This window comes from Sminthopsis crassicaudata, chromosome 4 (assembly GCF_048593235.1).
Source record: "Sminthopsis crassicaudata isolate SCR6 chromosome 4, ASM4859323v1, whole genome shotgun sequence".
NCBI lineage: Eukaryota > Metazoa > Chordata > Mammalia > Dasyuromorphia > Dasyuridae > Sminthopsis > Sminthopsis crassicaudata.
In genome coordinates this window covers 314,413,784-314,429,672 of record NC_133620.1, presented here as the reverse complement: position 1 = coordinate 314,429,672, position 15,889 = coordinate 314,413,784, and the positions used below count along the sequence as shown (strand labels likewise).

At 35.8% G+C, this 15,889-nt stretch overlaps 1 protein-coding gene across 1 annotated transcript in view; it reads left to right on the top strand.

The window, feature by feature from the left end:
• DNAH17 (dynein axonemal heavy chain 17) overlaps nt 1-15,889 on the top strand; it is a 288,979-nt gene that overhangs the window by 199,309 nt on the left and 73,781 nt on the right. The window contains exons 53-57 of the mRNA XM_074260267.1: nt 2,060-2,224; nt 2,413-2,604; nt 4,795-5,061; nt 8,537-8,698; nt 10,198-10,431. Coding sequence (XP_074116368.1) covers nt 2,060-2,224; nt 2,413-2,604; nt 4,795-5,061; nt 8,537-8,698; nt 10,198-10,431 — 1,020 coding nt within the window. The remainder of the gene's footprint in view (nt 1-2,059; nt 2,225-2,412; nt 2,605-4,794; nt 5,062-8,536; nt 8,699-10,197; nt 10,432-15,889) is intronic.

Genomic DNA, 15,889 nt, shown 5'->3' with positions numbered 1-15,889 from the left:
GTAGGCCAAGAATCTGTGTTTTAATCTATGTTGTTTTAATATTTTTATTAGTGATCTGAATAATAATATAGATGACATGCCCATCAAATTTGAAAATGGAGAAATCTGGGAGGATAGCTGAAACAATAGATGACTGAGTCCAGATCCAGAAGGATCTTGATAGACTAGATTTGTAGGCTAAATCTAATAAGAGGAAATGTAAATGGGATAAATGTAATATCTTTTATTTGAGAGTGTGCACACACACACACACACACACACACACAAATTCATAGATAAAAAATATCTTAGAGTTAATGTAAAGCAAGTTCAATATGAGCCAGTCATATAAAATAATTGCTAAAAAAAAAAAAAAAACAACAACAACAAACAAACAAACAACAGCAACAACAAAACAATGGAAACTTGAGTTTCATTAAGAGAAAGTTTACAGGAGTGAGATTATATAACATTGTGTATAGGACTAGGGAAGAAATGATTCCTTTGCAGATTTCTGTAGAACTCTGTGTTCAGTTCTGGGTTGTGACCAGTTGAAGGAATTAAGAGTGTTTAGTCTAGAGAAGAGAAATCTTAGGGAAGATATGATAATTGCCTTCAAGTATTTGAAGAACTATCACATGAAAGCAAGATTAGATTTGTATGCAATTAGCATAATATCTGGCGCATTTTTTGTTGTTGTTCAGTCATGTCTGATTATTCATGACACATTTGGGGTTTTCTTAGCAAAGATACTGGAATGGTTTGCCATTTCCTTCTCCAGTTCATTTTACAAATGAGGAAAGTGAGGCAAACATGACTTGTCCAGAATTACACAGCTACTAGGCCATTTTCAAACTCACAAAGAGTAGTCTTTCTTTTCTTTGCCAAACCTGGCATTCTATCCATTGAGCCACTTAACTGCCCACTTGGTACATAGTAGATGCTTAATAAATGTTTGTTGATTGAGTGCAGAACTTTGAGCAGTGGATAAAAAGCCCATTTTAGGTTTGCTATCAGAAAACTTCTTAATAATTTAGAGTAATCCAAATGGAATGACCTTCCTTCAAGAGAAGAATGTTTCCTTCTTCCTTTGCAAGTTTCACATAAAAGCTAGATGGCCACTTGTTGAATATTTATAGTAGGGATTCATTTTGTATATCAGTTAAACCTGATGGCTTCTAAAGTGACTCCAATTCTTGGTGAAATCACAGTTTTCCTGTAATTTAGTCTTTTAGAGTTGCAGCGGACAAATTTTTCATCTCCCTGCAGCCAACCTTTTTAAATTTAGCTGGGCTATTCCTTACCCATGAGATATGTAATTTGTCCTTACCTGAACTCAATAGATTTTCTAGCTTGAGTAGGACCTGACATAATTTGTACTTTGCTGGAATAGCCTTCAAGAACCTAAAGTTAGTTTCATGTCATAATGAATATCAGATAGAATGTAATAGAAGACCCATTATTATTTTTAATGTTACTTATATGGATAATAAGGATGACTTTCATTATTTACATTTCTCTTTAGAACTTATAGTGTGCTTTGTAAAGCATTATCTTGTTTATTTCTTTCAACAAGCCTGTGAAATAGGGCAGGTGTTCATAATACGTATTTTACCAGAGATAAGACTGGGATTGTTGATAAGCAATTTTTCTATGATCTCATAGGTAACAATTAGCAAATCAATGATTAGCAACCACTAGATAAATATTCATGTAAATGAATAATTTCCTGTAATCAAGTTGAAAAATCCCCAAACCAGAGCAACAAACATTTGTTAATTTGTGGCATTGTGTTAGGCTCTAGTGAAATGAAAAATATTCTATGTCTGTTCCCTCCAAATTTCTATTCTACTGGAGCATGTCCTGTAATTGTGCTACTGGCTTTCCTTGCCAAATTTCCTATTTTACTGAAAGTTCCACTGATATGGACAGGGTAAGATAAGTTATTGTGTCTTGAGCCCCAAGAAATTGTGCCCTGTGACTGGGTATTCTTTATAAAGGTGGTCTCACTATGTGAGATTGTTGTTGAGCACTTAAGTTACTATAAATAGCCTATTATATTCTTTCTTCATGTGTATAGGAAATTGGTGACAACATTCTATTTGCCAAACCAAATATCTACTGCCACTTTGCCCAAGGGATTGGAGATCCTAAATATTTCCCTGTAACTAACTTGGCAAATCTGAATAAACTACTAGTGGATGCTTTAGACAGCTACAATGAAGTCAATGCAGTCATGAATTTGGTGAGTAGTACTAGAATCAGTGGGAAACATAAATTACTATTTGGAAATACTACTTTTTTGCTTCACAATTTGCAAATATAATTCTTGGTTTTTATTTTGACATATGAGATGTCATAATGAGATAAATAATCATATTATGAAAAAATATATAAAAATATTAAGGCATAAAATATTTCTGGTTTCTTTAGGTGTTATTTGAAGATGCAGTGTCTCATATTTGTAAAATTAATCGCATCTTAGAGTCTCCCCGAGGAAATGCCTTGCTGGTGGGAGTAGGAGGTAGTGGGAAGCAAAGCCTCTCCCGCTTGGCTGCATATATTAGTGCCCTGGATGTATTTCAGATCACCCTGAAGAAGGGATATGCAATTCCAGATCTGAAGGTAAGAAACAACTTTTCATCAAACTACTACTTGAGGTTGGATTTTAAAGAAAATCTAACTTTGACAAAACAGATAAGAAAAATAAGGAATAGAAATAACATATATATATATATATATATATATATATATAGAGAGAGAGAGAGAGAGAGAGAGAGAGAGAGAGAGAGAGAGAGAGAGAGAGCGCTTTAATGCTGACTAAGAACTTGCCATTCACCTAACTGCCAATTTAGTATACAAAACCCTGGATTGTACTGCCAAGGAGAAAGGAATAATGGGGGAAGGAAAGGACCTAATTGGAGATCCCAGCACAAATTGGTACAGGTACAAATCCATCTTCAGAAATGTGTAGAAACTAGCAACCTTGTTGCTCTTCCCCAGAAACAACTTCTTCTGCCATTCACAGAGTGGGAAAGTCTTATAACACATAGAATACCTGAAATGAAGTGTAGTAGAAAATAGGACTTAACAGGGAGATCAGATTATGGAGGATCTTAAATATCATACGAATGTAAATTTTATTCAATAAGCCTTGGAGGTTGGGGTGATCCCTGAAGTTTTTTTGAGTAAAGGAGTGCCATGTTAGAAAGATTGCTGGCAACTTAGTAGTTTTTTTTCCTCTTGTAATTATTTCGTAGATACTTGCATACTCCTCAGTAGAATGTAAAATCTTCGAAGCCAGAAATTGTACCATGTTTTTTATTTTGTATCCAGTCTTTTACACTATGCTTATACATAGGAAAAAACAACAACAACAACAACAACAACTTAATACATGTTAGTTGAGCTGAATTTGTAGAGATGGTCAGGAGAAGGGATCAAATAATAAAAATAGGAAAATGTGTTAGGATAGTATTATAGATAAGAAAATAGTAGTAGTGGAGGGGAGGAGTCAAAAGATGCAAGAGATAATACAGGGATAGAAACAATAAAACCTAGCAACTGATGAGATGTGTGGTGATAAGAGAAAGAAGTAATGACTCATATTTCATCTGAATCATTAGAGGATGGTAGTAGCTTAGAAATATAGAAGTTAGAGGAAGGACATGTTTCAGGGGAGAAGTTGGTGAGTCAGGTTCAAAACCTACCTCTGGTCAATATGACCATGAACAAATCTCTTCCTTCCAACACTAGAGATATTTATCCTATGATCTTATAATCTCTCTGAGCATTCAGTTTCTGGGTTTATAAAATGGGGACAATACCCATAGTACCTTACTCCCATTGGGATAGCTGGAATCAGGGAGAGAGCAAAATTGCCTGATCCTACCCCTCTTCCCCAGACCCAGGCTGTGCATTCCCCATGGGGGAGCTAAACAGGAAAATTTATTAGTGGGGGCTCTGACTCCTTTCCTAATAGTTTCCTCTTTACTGGGCATTGAATTCCTTCTCTATTTGATCCCTGATAATGGCTGGACTAACCACCCTAAAGAATGAATATAACTGTTCATGGATGAGTAAGAAGTCACCAATTACAAAAATTTTGGTAAAATAGAGGACTACCAATTTTTATCATCTTTCTGCCATTACAGCTTCTAAACCTTTGAGTCTTGTCATCTGACCTACTCACTTGTCTCTTGGACCTCTCCAACAGATCCCTGTATAGTCTCCCAACTAAAGTGTGAACTCCTTGAACATCATTTTAATTTATCCACCCAGTGTTTTGTACATAACAAACACTAAATTTTCATTTATTCATTCATTGCAATATTGTAAAACTCAAATGAGATAACATTTGTAAAACATTTGGCAAATTTTAAAGCAATATAAATACCAGTTAGTAGTTATAGTCATAAATTCCATTTAAAACATGGTGATTTGAGGAGCTGGTGACAACTACTATCCTCATTTTATAGATTAACAATGGTTGAGACTCAAAGAGATAGTGATTTAAACTAAGGTGTTAATTCTGTTGGGTTTCCTTCTATTTCATCATTCTATTCACTTGCCTACAGAGCCTCCCTCCCTTTTTATTGGGATTAGTTCAAGACAGCCATTTAGGCTAAATTTTACATATTAGCTAACTACTAATTCTCTCAGAACCATATTCAGTTTTGCACAAGGCTAGTTTAGAGTAAATCTTATCCCCAAACCAACCTAACATTTCTGCCATTCCTTTTTGTATGGAAAAGAGATTTCTCAAAGAGAAAGTCATTGTCAATTTTTCTGTTATGTCTCTGACATTTGTTGTAGATGGATCTGGCTGCTCAATACCTAAAAGCTGCAGTGAAAAATGTGCCCACTGTATTTCTAATGACTGACTCACAAGTAGCAGAAGAACCATTCCTGGTGTTGATCAATGACTTGCTGGCATCAGGAGAGATTCCTTCCCTCTTTGCTGATGATGAAGTGGAGAACATCATCTCTTCTATGAGACCACAAGTCAAAGGTGTTGGCCTTCCAGATACACGTGAAAATTGTTGGAAGTTTTTCATTGATAAAGTGCGAAGACAACTCAAGGTAGGAATCCCTTGAATTCTGCATGTCCATTGAGAGTTGGAATTAATGACATGTTATTTTCTAGATTTTTTTGCACATCTGTTCAGTGAGTAGGTTTGTGTCTTATTTTTAATTAATGTAAATTGTATAGAATTGGGGAAGGTAGTTGATTTCCACATCAATGTTACAACAGGATTTCAGAGTTGTTATTGTTTTGTTGTTCATGGCCCTATATGGGGTTTTCTTTGCAAAGATCCTAGGGTGGTTTATCATTTCTTTTCCAACTCATTTTATAGGGTAAGAAAACTATAGCAAACAGGGTAAGGTAAATTGTCATAGGGGTTACTCAGCTGTTAATTGTCTGAGACAAGATTTAAACTCACAAAAAATGAGCCTTCCTGACTCCAGGCTCAGCACTCTATTAGTTGTGTCATCTAGCTGCTCCAGATTGCAGAGTGCATAGGGGTAAGTAACATTTAAGCAGCCTGGAGAGGAGACTTTTAAAAAAAAAGAAAGTTATGAAAGGATTTGAGAATTCAACAGAATTTTATATTCAATTCTTAAGGTGATAGGAAATGAATCTGTTAGAATTTAATGAGTCTCTGAGACTCAGGGTTAAGTGGTCAGACCTTCACTTTAGGAAGACAAAAGTGAGACAACTGAGTGAGAGATGTACTTAAACAGGGAGAGATGTGTGGCAGTTAAATCAATCAGCGGGCTTTGCAATAGTCAAAGTACGAAGTGACAAAGATTTGTATGAGTTGTAGCAGTGTTAGAGGAGAGGGCATAGTCAAAAAATATTCCAAAGGATAAAAATAGGCATTAGCAATGGGTTTGATATGCAGGAATACAGAAGAGGTTGTCAAGAATGAATGAGAGGTCAGGGTGATACCCAGGTTGTGATCCTGGGGAACTACTGGATAGAGAGAGAATCATACATTCAATAATAAGAAGGAAATTATGGGAAAGGGAGGTTTTGAGAGGAAAGATGAATTCAGTTTTGGACATAGTGATATCTAAAAGACATCCAGTTTGAGAAGTTCAATGGATAGCTAGATATGCAAGTCAGAAGAGAGATTGGGTTGAAGAAGTAGATTTGAAAATCAACAGCATTTACATGATAATTGAATCCATGGGAGCTGATGAGATCACTAAGTAAAATAATGTAAATGATAATGAGAAGGTGGTAGAGGACAAGACTCTGAAGGATACAGTTAGCTGTATGTGACCTGAATGAAGATCCACAATAAGAGACTAAGTGGCTGTCAGAAAGGGAAAGAGTATCACAAAAACCAAAGAGAAGAGGGTTTTCAGAAGAAGAGGTGATTGGGTGATTGACAGTGTCAAGGCTACAAAGAGGTAAAGAAGAATGAAAATCACTAGAGTGATAAAGATAGCATTAGTAACTTTGGAGAAAACTTTAGAGTGCCTTGGACAAAAAGATCAAATCAATCAAAACTTAAATAAATTCAGGCTATTCACTGAAAGGTCAAATGCTGAAGCTGAAACTTAAATATTTTGACCACTTAAGGAGAAGACAGAATTCATTCCCTATGTTGGGAAAGATTGAAGGTGAAAGGAAAAGGGGGACAGCAGAGGATGAGTGAATCAGTTATGTCATCAAAGCAATGAATTTGGACTTGGAAAGACCTCAAGAGATAATAGAGGATAGAAGGGCCTGGCATGCTATGTTTATGGTACATGGGTCATGAAGAGTTGGACATGACTGAACAACAAAACAATAATAAAAGTAACTTGGGAAAGATGGATGATAAGGTTAAAAGTCAGATTGTAGAGAGTTAAGAAGAGAGTGAAAGGAAAGGAAGTGGAAGCACCTATTTTAGCTGGCCTTAAATTTAGCCACAAAATGAAGAAAGATGCGGCAATAGCTAGTGCTGCTAGAGGAATTGAGAGTTGTTTTTTTTTTTTTTTTTTTTTAAAGTAAAGGGAAGCCATGGATCTATAAATAGGCAGTAGGAACAGAGAACTATATTGTACAGCCACTCTGTCCAGCAGAGACACTTATCAAGAGGGACAGTGTAAGGGTATCATAAGAGAAAAAAAAATCTGGGCCTCTCATCCTGGAGTTGTGAGTTGCCTTGGCCACACTACATTCCCTATGTGTAGGCCTCTGTTCTAACAAATGCCTCTTTCACACTAACGCTACTTTGTTGTAAGAAAGGGTGCTAAAGGTTTATTGAGAATTGTTTGCCGCTTACTGTGCTATTTTATTAAGTGCTTTCACCTTGATGTAATTGTGTCAATTGACAATTAAAGAAAATCTATTGGGAAGAGCCAGACTCAGAGAGGATCTTCAGCTTGGGGTAGACATCTCTGAAAGATCCTATGAATACAAGTTAGAGTGTATATTAAAGGGGTGACCTATGTGAACAATAATAAAATTAATAAAATAGGATATTACTACATTTATGTCTAGACATAATTAACCAAAGTAATTTAAGCTTTTAGCTGGCATTTCCTGTTAAAGATATTCAAGCTCCAGGGAAAAAAAACAAAAAACAAAAAAAACCAACACCGCTTTGCACATGCAATATGGCAGATAGGTCTCAGAAGGATCTGGATATTCAACATTCTTTTTTTTTTTTTTGCTGAGGCAGTTGGGGTTAAGTGACTTGCCTGTCACATAGCTAGGAAGTATTAAATGCCTGAGGCTAGATTTGAACTCACATCCTCCTGATTTCAGGGCTGGTCCACAGCACAACTTAGCTGCCCCTCATTCAACATTCTTAATTCTTTGATATTGATGACATAAATTAAACCAGAATTTTAAACTATGTTTGGAAATTAAAATAGAATAAGGGGAGGTAAACCATAACCATAGTGTATTGTACGTCTAATAGGTATTTGATAAGTAGAATATCATATTTCTATGATAAACAGAATGCAAGCAGGTCCTTTTTTTCATTTTGACTCTGCATCACTGGAGTGAAATAGTGCCTGGCATATTATAGATGCTTCATGCATCTTCACAGAATGAATGGGTCATCTCATAAGATTAATATTATCAATCTTCTCAAAGCAGGATGGGAAAATCCCAAGGCTAGGATATTAAGTTTCCCAGAGCTAAACACATTGTTACTCAGTCTACACCCTTCAAAAAGTGTTCTTGTACTCCAGATGGAGACTTTGATCCCACTTTCCTACTTTTTCAAGATCCTTCCTCATCTTCTTTGATCTATTGGTAGACAGCTACCTCTCTATTCCCCATGCTCTCCCCAGTCAAAGGTTAATGTTGCTGACACCAAAACAGTTGGATAGGTTTATAACTTTCTTCTATCAGACACATAAAACATCAATGAAACTAGTTTGATGTCACAGATGTGTCTAATGCAGAATGAAGACTATTAGTGTCCATTTTCATTTTCACTCACAGCAGTCCTAATCTGCTTCTTTTCTTTCAAAATGAGGTTTTAAAAAGCTGACATGATTTGTTGTTTACTCAGTCAAGTCCATTTTATCTCTGTTATTCATTTAGGTTATACTGTGTTTTTCTCCTGTGGGCTCCACGCTTCGGATTCGAGCCAGAAAATTCCCAGCTGTGGTCAACTGTACAGCTATCAACTGGTTCCATGAATGGCCTGAAGATGCCTTAGTATCTGTCAGTGCTAGATTCTTAGAGGAAACAGAGGGAATTGAGGTTAGCAACTCAATCAATTGGTTTCTCCTGTCACAATCTCTTGCAAAGCTAACTAGTTAAAGGTGTCCACTAGATCCAAAGACAAGTCCTCTTCTATATAATCTGCATGTACTACTCTAATTTTCACAAGTCATTTGCCTTTTAGCAGCAAAATATTTGCTATGAGGATAAAACAATACAAGGCCACCCTAGTTTTTGTTCTACTTTTGTTTAATTTTCACTGAAGAGAATCACATTCACAATATTTGCATTAGTTGTCTGTCTGGAAGTCATTATTAAAACCATGACATATACTGCTCACAAAATATGTTGCCCAAGAAGGCCACATGTTATTAATTTTGAATAAATATATTGTCAATGAGTTAGAATTAGATCTAAACTAAAGTTTTTCATTCAATTAAAAAAAATCTAAGGTATTAAATACAATACTTTGCTTCCTGTCAAGGAAAATCTTATTTTGTTTTTGAATTCCTAATATTACAGTACCTTGCAGATATATTCTGTGCAGTAATTGAATTGGATTCAGTTGGATTCAAATATTGAATTAAATTGGATTTGCTTGCCAAAATGATGCTGGATAACTAGATTTATATCCCAACTGGAAGTAAAGGATGGGAATCACTATATTATTGATTTGATTTTATCTTTAAAATGCTGTGTGGCACTGTGTGTGTGTGTGTATGTGTACATAAACATTTTATTTTGAGAATTTCTGGGGAATTATATACTTTTTGAAATAATTATGGCAACCTGTAATGCTATATTAGTAGATGAAATTTAGATGAACAGGCTTCTCAGAAAGACTGTGTGATATAGGAGAAACAACTCTGGAACTAGTGTTTGAGGACTTATATTCAAATATGAGCTCTGCTACTTATGTGATCTTGGGCAAATCATTTCCTCCATCTAGGCCACAATGTTCTCATCAGTCAAATGAGGGGATTGGACAATATCATCTCAAAATCCTTCCAGTTATGTAATTTTTTAGGGCAAATGAATGAAGTCAATTGTGCCTCTCTCTGAAAAGGAGTTAGTCTGTATTGGATAACAGCTGCAAACTCACACACCCCAAAGAATGTTGCAAGTGGCAAGGCTTGCTGAGAATTAAATCTTTTCCATGTATCGGGTCAGTCATTACTGTTCCACTTAGTCTTTGCCCTACTACACAGAGATCAAAGGGTCATGTGCTAGAGTAAAGGCAAAAGAGCTTGGTTGAAAATGCTGTTTTGAGGCAAGTTTTACAGCTTTTATGCACTGATCTTTCCTAAATCCACCAAATGAAAGGACAATACTGTGGTGCTGTGTGCACCTAATGTGTTGACCTTCCTTCACTATACAAATGGGAACCATGGATCATGGCAGAGGAGAGCAGATTCCCTCCCCCTACACATATCAAGGGAGAAGGCAGAAGAACAACAGAGGGAGCACAAAGGGAAAATCAGGCATGGTAAATGATAATTCTGGGTAATTCTGGGTAATTCTATGTCTTGTTTTTGTAGAAAGATGTAAAAACCTCCATCAGCCTTTTCATGAGCTTTGTGCACACAACTGTTAATGAAATGTCCAAAGTCTACCTGGCTACTGAAAGACGGTATAATTACACAACCCCCAAGACCTTTTTGGAGCTGATCAAACTATACCAGAGCTTACTGGCTAAGAAAAGAAAGGAACTCATTGCCAAAATTGACAGGTTGGAAAATGGTTTGATGAAACTACAGAGTACTGCTTCTCAGGTAGGACATCAAGAATTTTGGATCCTGATACCTTCTAGTCATAATATGTTCTTCAACTTCCACATAATTTGACTCAGGTTATTATGAGAGTTCTGTGGCCTTCTCCTTAGTAGTTCCTTTTCCTCAGTTTCTTATTTGTTTTGATGGGAGTTCAGTTAGAAGCACTCCTAGAATCTGTTATCCTATTGTTATATTCAGTATTCTATGGATAAAATACTCGATTTTTTGTAGTTGAATTAATAGTGTTTAGCTGTAAGCTAAATATTATTTAGCTATAACCCTGTAGGTTCCCTAAAAACATCCTTGAAACACCTCCAGGAGTAAATGACAATGGGGATCTTATTCTTCTTTCCCTTTGATCATCTCTTGCAGGTATTACTATTTTGAAGGCTTTTTGTCTGTATATAGCTTGGGGATTATTTGGGATGGAAACATTTATTAAAAGATTTCTTCTTCTTAAGTTTTGTGAATTAATGCTTTCTCCAGGTAATTGCAGATAGTAATTTGATCTTCTGTACAATTGTACTCTGATAGTTTGGGTTTGATACAATTTGTTAATTGAGTTCTCCAGGATATTTTGAGATCTATATCAATAATATATATCAGTCTATGAAAGATAAGGAGTTTCTGATGTATAATGAGCCACCAAGTTCAGTTTTTACAACTTTCAGTGAAGGACTGTATTTTTTCCAGTTTGCTTGTTTAGGCTACACTGATTATGAAGCCCAGGACCTTAAGTGTAATCCTTTTGCAGTCACTGGTGGCAATGACCTGTGTGACATGGAACAGATCTCCTATCTTCCTTAGCTTCAGTGTACATGTACAATTAAGGGATTGGACTGGATGATATTTGAGGTACCTTCCAGATCTAGATCTCTGAGCTGATCCTGAATTGCTGTCAAAATATTCTCTGTTTCCATAAACAAATCTATAATTACATTAGTATGGAAGGAGAAGGGAAATTGGACACCTTGATCAATCGGTTCATGCCCCCCGTAGTCCAGCTGAAATTATAGAAACAAAAGTGCTAATATGATTATACCCTTTATGAAGTGTAACCTCTTCATGGATTGGAGGGCATCTTGCCTTTGATTTTCTGAAGATTAATAACACAAGGCAGCTTTTAAAACAGTTTTCTAGCTAGGAGATAGTCAAGACATCAATAAGTATAATTCATTGTGGTCTAGAAGAAAGTAATCCAAATCACTTTGGCTCTCATGGATGAGCCAGATTAAGCTCACTTAGCCCTAATTGCTTCAAAATGAACATAAACACCAATTATTGTTGTTTTGGTCAGAAACCTAGAGGGTCTTTTCCTCCCAGATTGGTTCCCTTATTTATTTGTTTGTTTGTTCATTTGTTTATTCGTTCATTCATTTATTTAAATTGAGGAGGTAAAAAAAGCTCTGCCTTATTTTTTTAATATCTTAATAGTTTTTATTTACCAGATATATGCATGGGTAATTTTACAACATTGACAACTGCAAAACCTTATGCTCCAATTTTTCCCCTCCTTTCCCCCACGCCCTCTCCAGATGGCAAGTTGACCAATACATGTTAAATATGTTAAAGTATAAATTAAATACAAAATATGTATAAATGTCCAAACAGTTATTTTGCTGTACAAAAAGAATCGGACTTTGAAATAGTGTACAATTAGCCTGTGAAGGAAAGGCAAAATGCAGGCAGACAAAATTAGAGGGATTGGGAATTCTATGTAGTAGTTCATAATCATCTCCTAAAGTTCTTTTGCTGAGTGTAGCAGGTTCAGTTCATTATTGCTCTATTGGAAATGATTTGGTTCATTTCACTGTTGAAAATGGCCACATCCATCAGAATTGATCATCATATAGTATTGTTGTTGAAATATACAACAATTTCCTGGTTCTATTCATTTCACTCAGCATCAGTTGATGTAAGTCTCTCCAGGCCTCTCTGTATTCCTCCTGTTGGTCATTTCTTACAGAACAATAATATTCCATAACATTCATATACCACAATTTATTCAGCCATTCTCCAATTGATGGGCATCCACTTAGTTTTCTGCCTTATTTCTCACCTATCCTTAATCACTACTGGATGGTTGTCTCAGTAAAACCAAGCCCTATTAAAGAAAGGCTACAGTTTCCCACTACATCCTGGGCCATTTCCAGCTGTCTGGATCTCTGTCTGGTCACTGGACTCAGATGGCTCTGGAGGAGCAAATCCTGCTTCACTGAAATCCAGTTCACTTACATATCATGGTATCACTTCCTTGATATTAAGTTGTCTTTTAAGAAGGACAAACAGCAATAGCTATAAAAGAAGAACCTAATGCTGAAAGGGGATCCCTCATAAACTTTTCCCTTGCACTTCCCCTAGAGGACAGTGGGGGTTTTGTGGGAAGAATTTTTTACCTCCCTGTTGCTCACAAAGCTATTTAGATCCCAGTTACTCCTCTACTGAGAGACATCATACCCAAACCACTGTCATTTGAGGCAGCTCTAAGAATTGTGACCTCAGATAGCAGAGAAGAGAGCCAATTATAAATTCAAGGGGTAATTAGCCCTTGTATTTTAGAGTTGAGGAGCAAGGAATAGGAGTCTTAAAAGACTCTATCTGAGTTCCCTTGCCCAGCAGAGATGCGGTATCCTCACGGGAGCAGTGTGAAGACACAAAAAGAGAAAGGACTCCAAAGTGATAGAGGCAAGAATTTCCTCTTTTTCAGTATACAAGTGTATAGATAGAATTAATTCGACTTTACCTAAAAAAATTCTAAAATAAATCCTCATTCCAAAATAATAACAACAATGAGAAGAATTCCTTTGTGCAAACCAGATGTTGTATTATAACATGCTGTGTAACGCAAGTAGTGTAAATAGCAGTGGGAATCTGAGAAGTATCTCTTAAGTCAGTTCCATCTTGTCTACAGACAGTGAATGATACTCTCCTTGAATTCAATAATTATCTTTTTATTTACACTATGGCTGGCAAGAAACATGCTTTAGAAGGAGAAAGTGGGTCATTTTGTGTTAATCAACTTGAAAATGAAAATGAAAATAATTAGAAAATATGAAGAACAAAAATTGTCAACAATACTATGTGAATTTAATCTTTTTTTTTTTTAATTAAAGCTTTTTATTTTCAAAATAATTACATGGATAATTTTCAACATTCACTCTTACAAAATCCTGTGTTCTAAATTTTTCCCTCCCTTCCACTAATTCCCTCCCCTAAATAGCAATTAATCCAATATATGTTAAATATGTGCAATTATTCTATATATATTTCTACAAATATCATGCTGCACAAGAAAAATCAGATAAAAAGGAAAAAAATGAGAAAGAAAACAAAATGTAGGCAAACAGCAACAAAAAAAAGTGAGAATGTTATGTTGTGATCTACACTTAGTTCCCACAGTCCTCTCTCTGGGTACAGATGGTTCTCTTCATCACAAGACCTAAACTTAATCTTCTTAGGATTCAAGAGAGATACCAAAATGTTGGGGTTCCAGACTGGCATCATAAGGTGTCTCAAAAGAATTTGAAGGATCAGACCCATCTTCAAGTCAACGAGCAAAGTTTATTATAATTGTAATGCCAATTAAAGCAGACTGTTTCAAATGAAGTTAGCAAAGAACTAGGAGCAAGAAGATAAATTTATTGGAAAAAGTTAGACCAGGTGTTTCCTGTCACTAATAAGCTAATTTTATGGCTTAGAGATAGAGTTGAGGAGTAGTTTGGTATGCATGCACCTCATTATTGTCTTTGAAACTTTATCACTGACCATCAGATTGCTATCTGACAGCTAGCAGTGTTTGTGGAACTACAGCATTCCCAAGGCCAAATGGCCTTAGGATTATTGCCACATCTTCCCCAAGAGCTGCCACCACATCATTGTGCTATCACCTGTGAACACTATAATGAAGGATGCTGCCCAGTTAAAGGATCTCCCAAAAAGCAGTGCTTGCATGAAATCAACTTATCTACCCAAACAGAGTGAAAGAACAATTCTATAGATGGGGAAACCATTGCCACTCTAAAGCAACACAGGCATTTATAGTAAGCAGTGGCAAATTTGCATGATTTTAAAATTGTGCAGGATTTCAGGCTGCTAATGCAGATCTTGAACCAGCAAAGAAATGCCCAAAATTTCTGCCAAAAAAAAGGTCCTTATTTGCTGGAGCAAATGTTTAATGTAGATGAAACTTATTTCATCCAAGAATGCCATCTGGAACCTTATCTCAGCGAAGGAAAAAACTATGCCAGGGAATAAAGCTTTAAAAAATAAAGAGTTCCATGCTCAAAAAGTTAACAAACTGTGCATATCCTTTGACCCAGCAGTGGTTCTACTGGGCTTATATCCCAAAGAGATCTTAAAGGAGGGAAAGGGAACCACATGTGCAAAAATGTTTGTGGCAGCCCTCTTTGTAGTAGCTAGAAACTGGAAATTGAATGGAGGCCAATCAGTTAGAGAATGGTTGTTGTGGTATATGAATGTTATGGAATATTATTGTTCTGTAAGAAATGACCAGCAGGATGAATACAGAGAGGTGCAGAGAGACTTACATCTGATGCTAAGTGAAATGAACAGAACCAAGAGATCATTATAACTGGCAACAAGATTATACAATGACCAATCTGTTGATCGTGGCTCTCTTCATCAATGAGATGATTCAAACCAGTTCTAACTCTCCATCTGCACCCAGAGAGAGGACATTAGGAACTGAATGTGGACCACAACATATCATTCTCCTCTTTCTGTTTATTTTTTGCTTGCATTTTGTTTTCTTTCTCAGTTTTTTTTTTCTTCTTGATCCAATGTTTCTTGTGCAGCAAGATAACTATATAAATATGTATACATATATTGGATTTTACATATATTTTAACATATTTAACATATATTACACTACCTGTCATCTAAGGGAGAGGGTAGGGGGAAAGAGGAGATAATTTGGAACAAAAAGTTTTGTAAGTGTCAATGTTGAAAAATTACCTATGCATATGTTTTGTAAATAAAAAGCTTTAATTAAAAAAAAAATAAGATTTCCCCATCTGTTTGGACCTAATGCATTTGGGATTTGCTAATTCAAACCTTTTTTGCATCACTCAAAGGAGCACTGAAAGGAATCAGTAGGCAACATTATCTATGCATTATTTTGCTATCTATGTGTTATTTCTATTCAAACACAAGGCATGGATAACCCTTCTTATCTTTGAAAAATGGTTTATGCACTGCTTCATTCAGAAGTGAAGTGTTTTTTTGTTTGTTTGTTTGTTTGTTTTTAATGATATGGCATTCCTTTCAAGGTTCTACTTATTTCAGCTAATGCTGTAGAAGCTCTCCATCTAGATGATTTTAAGGAAAATATAAAAGTGGTCTATTTACCCACTAAGACTATCTCATTATTACAGCCTATCAATCAGAAAGTGATTGTGGTTACAAGGGATATTATTTATGCACAACATTTGCCTAGTAT